The 4,835-nt window shown below is 36.2% G+C and overlaps 1 protein-coding gene across 1 annotated transcript; it reads left to right on the top strand.

The window, feature by feature from the left end:
• Positions 1 to 447: 447 nt before the first annotated feature.
• Positions 448 to 3,132, top strand: IL5 (interleukin 5; the record flags this gene model as incomplete). The annotated part of the gene is made up of 4 exons (XM_082652229.1): positions 448 to 591; positions 942 to 974; positions 2,439 to 2,570; positions 2,674 to 3,132. The coding sequence occupies 4 exons, from the start codon at positions 448 to 450 to the stop codon at positions 2,770 to 2,772; spliced, it is 408 nt and encodes a 135-aa protein (XP_082508355.1). The 3' UTR covers positions 2,773 to 3,132.
• Positions 3,133 to 4,835: the final 1,703 nt, after the last annotated feature.

Below are 4,835 nucleotides of genomic sequence, written 5' to 3'. Positions count from 1 at the left end.
CAACCTGGCTACAACTGCATTAGAGTTTACTTGACGTGAAAAGAAATTCTCAATATTTACGTATTTTAGCATAAAATTCTATTTAGTGGCTTACATTATACTTCTTTTTACACAAATCTTTTAAAAGGAAATTCAATCTTCTGATTTTAAGAAATGCAAATGTGGGGCAATGATGTATCCACCTAAGGATTTTCTTTTGTAATAGAAAATGTTTTTAAAGGGATTTAAATAAAATAGGGATTTTTATTATTATTAAAAGATAAAAGTAAAATTATTTTTTAAGGTACAGGCATTGGAAACAGTTTCACTATATGCCATTATTAAGCATTCTCTATCTGATTGTTAGAAATTATTCATTTCCTCAAAGAGAGAGAATAAATTGGTTGGGGATGAAATCTTGTACTATGCACTTTCTTTGCCAAGGCAAACGCTCAACATTTCAGAGCCATGAGAATGCTTCTGCATTTGAGTTTGCTGGCTCTTGGAGCTGTCTACGTTTGTGTCATTGCTGTAGAAAGTCCCATGAATAGACTGGTGGCAGAGACCTTGACACTGCTCTCCACTCATCAAACTCTGCTGATAGGTGACGGGGTAATTTTCTTTTTGATTCCTACAGTCTTTAAAATATATAGGTAATCATTTGTGGTGGCTTATTTTTAAAGATCTGTCATTAATCATGAAATTATGAGAGTGTTAGTACTATATAACTGATAACCACATTACTAACAAGAATTTTACTAAAAGTTACGAATGCTAGAGTGCTTTAAACATGAATGTATTTTCTTTCCTTTTCAGAACTTGATGATTTTACTAAAAGTTATGAATGCTAGAGTGCTTTAAACATGAATGTATTTTCTTTCCTTTTCAGAACTTGATGATTTTACTAAAAGTTATGAATGCTAGAGTGCTTTAAACATGAATGTATTTTCTTTCCTTTTCAGAACTTGATGATTCCTACTCCCGAACATACAAATGTAAGTTAAATCAAGATTTGATAAATGATTGAGTGAATAAGTAAATTTCATATTTTAACCTATAAAGCATTAGTTATCACTGGAATGATTTAATTTTCTCCATTTTGTTTTTGTGTGTGTGGATGCAAATGTATGTACTTATAAATATTAGGAATAACTTTACAAGTAGAATTCATTAAACAAGTGGATCAGGCCCTTTGGTGATGTTGTCAGTTCTCCATCTCAAAGAGCCTCATGTAAGGCATTCTTTTTTTTTTTTTTTAGGTATTTAATGTCTTTTTCTTTGCTATATGCTTTTTAAAATTTATTTATTTTTTAAATTGAAGTATAGGTGATTTACAATGTTGTGTTAGTTTCAGGTATACAGCAAAGTGATTCAGTTTTATATATATATTATTTTTCAGATTCTTTTCCCATATAGATTATTATAAAATATTGAGTAGAGTTCCCTGTGCTATACAATAGGTCCTTGTTGTTTATCTAGTTTATATATAGTAGTGTGTATATGCTACTCTCAAATTCCTAATTTATCCCCCCCCCCCACCTTTCCCCTTTGGTAACCATAAGTTTGTTTTCTATGTCTGTGAGTCTGTTTCTGCTTTGGGAATTAGTTCCTTTGTATCATTTTTTAAGATTCCACATATAAGTGATATCATATGGTATTTGTCTTTCTCTTTCTGACTTCCCTTAGTATGATAATTCTAGGTCCATCCATGTTGCTGCAAATGGCATTACTTCATTCTTTTTTATGGCTGAGTAGTATTCCATTGTATATATGTACCACATCTTCTTTATCCATTCATTTGTCAATGGACATTTTGGTTACTTCCATGTCTTGGCTATTGTAAATAGTGCTTCTTTCCAGAAGAATTCCATACTGGGTGAGAGGGGCCTCCTAGTCTCCATTCAACTCTATCTATGGCTTTCCTCTCACTCTCATGTCTTTCTGAAAGTTTAGCAAGTTAGATTTATATTTTTAAAATTATGGTCAGTAGACATTAAAATATACAATGAATGCCCTATATTAATATATGTGTCATTTACACATATTTAAATTATTATGGCCATATAATGGAATTGTATACATTTGGCATATGTCATGGTTGTATTAAAATGTAAAATATATGATTTCATTAGTCTAAATAGAATAAAATTACCAGCTAGAACTACAAAAGGAAACTCATGGGAGCTCAATCAGTATTGTAGTTGCATTATACTTCCTAAACATTTTAATTTCGGTTAAGGAGTTAATTTATATCATTTGTAAAACTCCTCAGTAGTTATATAAACTTTATCTACTTTTGGAAATTATAGCTCAGTGTGAAGTGGTTTGCCACTTGGAAAAGGAACAAGTAAAATATTCTTTGGAGAAGAGAACTCATGTAAACAACACGACTAACTTCTGGAACTAAATTTTTATACCTTGTTTTGATTATTTATAGTTTTTAAATCTTCCTCATTTAGCACGAACTATGCATTAAAGAAGTCTTTCAGGGAATAGACACACTGAAGAATCAAACTGCACAAGGGGATGCCGTGGAAAAACTATTCCAAAACTTGTTTTTAATAAAAGAATACATAATAGACCTCCAAAGAGTAAGTTAAAAACATTTAGTGGAAACTTAAGTATATTTGTCTGGCTCTGAATTGACAAGAATTGACAGTTTCCTACAATACTTACTGTCTACTCTTTTCACAGAAGAAGTGTGGAGGAGAAAGATGGAGAGTAAAACAATTCCTAGACTACCTGCAAACTTTTCTTAAGGTGATAAACACTGAGTGGACAACGGAAAGTTGAGACCAACCTGTCTCACTGTAGCGAAAGATTCTGGAGGAGAAGAAGGATGTTTTACTGCAACAAGGATGAGGGCCAACCAAGGGTGGGGCCTTAATATTCAGTGTAATGAAACTTCAGAGGCAAAGTAAATATTTCAGGCATACTGCTACCTCACACAGGCAGAAAGTATAAAAACAAAATATTTGAGCTGTATTTCAGATATCAGAATCATTGAAGTATTTTCCATCAGTTTGCTCTAAGCAAAATAGATATATACTTTTATCTATCTTATTTAACATAACATTCTGTAAAATGTCTGTTAACTTAATATTATTTATGAAATAATTGAGAACTTGGAAAATTAATATTTATTTCATCTTAGGCTATGTTCCAATAAAACAAAAATAGACAACTCTGGTTCAATTTGTTGCTGGCCTTTGTCTGACTTCTGAAGTGAGCACAGTCTGTGTGAGAACACGCCAGGTTTGGAGAGCATTCCCATCTTCCAGGTGGCAGAAGTCGCAGGTTGCTAGGCATACCATGGGTGGATGAGATCTAGCAGGACTTAGTGGGGAAGGGGGTAGCAGGGACATGGGCAGGGGCTGGAGCCTGGTTTCCTCTCCATGGTATACCCAGAGCCTAGGTTGGTGCAGGTAAAATGGGAGGTGATGAATGAATGATTATAAGGGCCTTCCAGAACTGGCCAGAGAATTAAAATGAGTTTCACGGCTTCCCCTGGGGAGGAGGGCAGTGTAGGAATCTGTATCTAGGTCTCTTCCCAGCCTATGAGAAGAATGTGGCAGGCCAATCCCACTGCCAGTTTGGGGAAGAAACGCTCCTTGTGGAGCCCAGAGCACTGTGACCTGGGGGTTCTTCATCTCACCTGACTTTGTGGCATAACAATGATCAGAGAAGCACTGGTAGACAGTTATATTGGGGAGGCTGGGTTCTAGAGGTGCCCACCATCTGTATTCCCAGGGGCAGAGCAGCATTAGGCAGAACAACACTCCAATCTGCCTCTTTATGACTATCAGTACCATAATTGGAAGTTCCTCCGCTTGAGGAAATTTCTTAAGGATTCAGAAAATACGTTCTTTAAGATATATTTTAAAACTGAGACCTGGAGGAGAGGCCCAGTAACAATATTCAGCTATGCCATTAATTCCTTCCTTTGCTTACTGATCACAGGCCCTACTGCATGCTGGGAGACAGTTGTGGCCATATGCTACAGGGCCTTACAGATGGTGCCATTACCCTGGGCATTATCTGCATAGATTGCACGTGTTGCGCTTGACTGCTTGTGTGAAGCAACTGCTCCTACTGTTTCTGGGTGTGGGAGAGGGGCCAGGGCAGTCAGACACAGATTCCCAGGTGGGAGAATGCAAGTCCTTTTGTGCAAGAAGACATATTTCCCTTCCAGAACAAACACAGGCATGGTAGTCAGCACTCTGCTGTGACTTAGGCTCCCAACTTGTGCACCCACCAAGTCCCAAGAGCTGGGGCTGAGATGATGAAGAGGTGTCAGCACAGTACTATGCTGACTGTTCTCGAAACTGACAGCAAACAGGAAACTCAATTTGAGAAGAGACTCAATGTCAATTTAATTCAATTCAGCAAATATTTATTGAGCTCCCATATGTTCCAGGACTGTTCTAGGGACTAAGATTCATCAGTGAATAAAAAAGACAAAATTCCCTGCCCTCGTAAACATATATTCTCTCTCAAAAAAGGTCATTTTCTAGCCAAGATACGGAAGCAACTTAAGTGTCCATCAACAGATGAATGGATAAAGAAGATGTGGTGTATATATTGATATATATGTACAATGGAATACTACTCAGCCATAAAAAAGAATGAAATTTTGCCATTTGTAACATGGATGGACCTGGAGGGTATTAGGCTTAGTGAAATAAGTCAGACAGAGAAAGACAAATACTGTGTTATCACTTATATGTGGAATCTAAAAAGTTAAACAAGTGAATGTAACAAAAAAGAAACAGACTCACAGATATAGAGAACAAACAGTGGGGAGGGGAAGGGGGGCAATATGGGGGTAGGGGATTAAGAGGCACAAACTACTATGT

The sequence above is a fragment of the Grampus griseus genome (assembly GCF_964374135.1).
Source record: "Grampus griseus genome assembly, chromosome: 3".
NCBI lineage: Eukaryota > Metazoa > Chordata > Mammalia > Artiodactyla > Delphinidae > Grampus > Grampus griseus.
The sequence above is the reverse complement of the archived record's forward strand: the minus strand, read 5'-3'. Positions and strand labels throughout refer to the sequence as shown.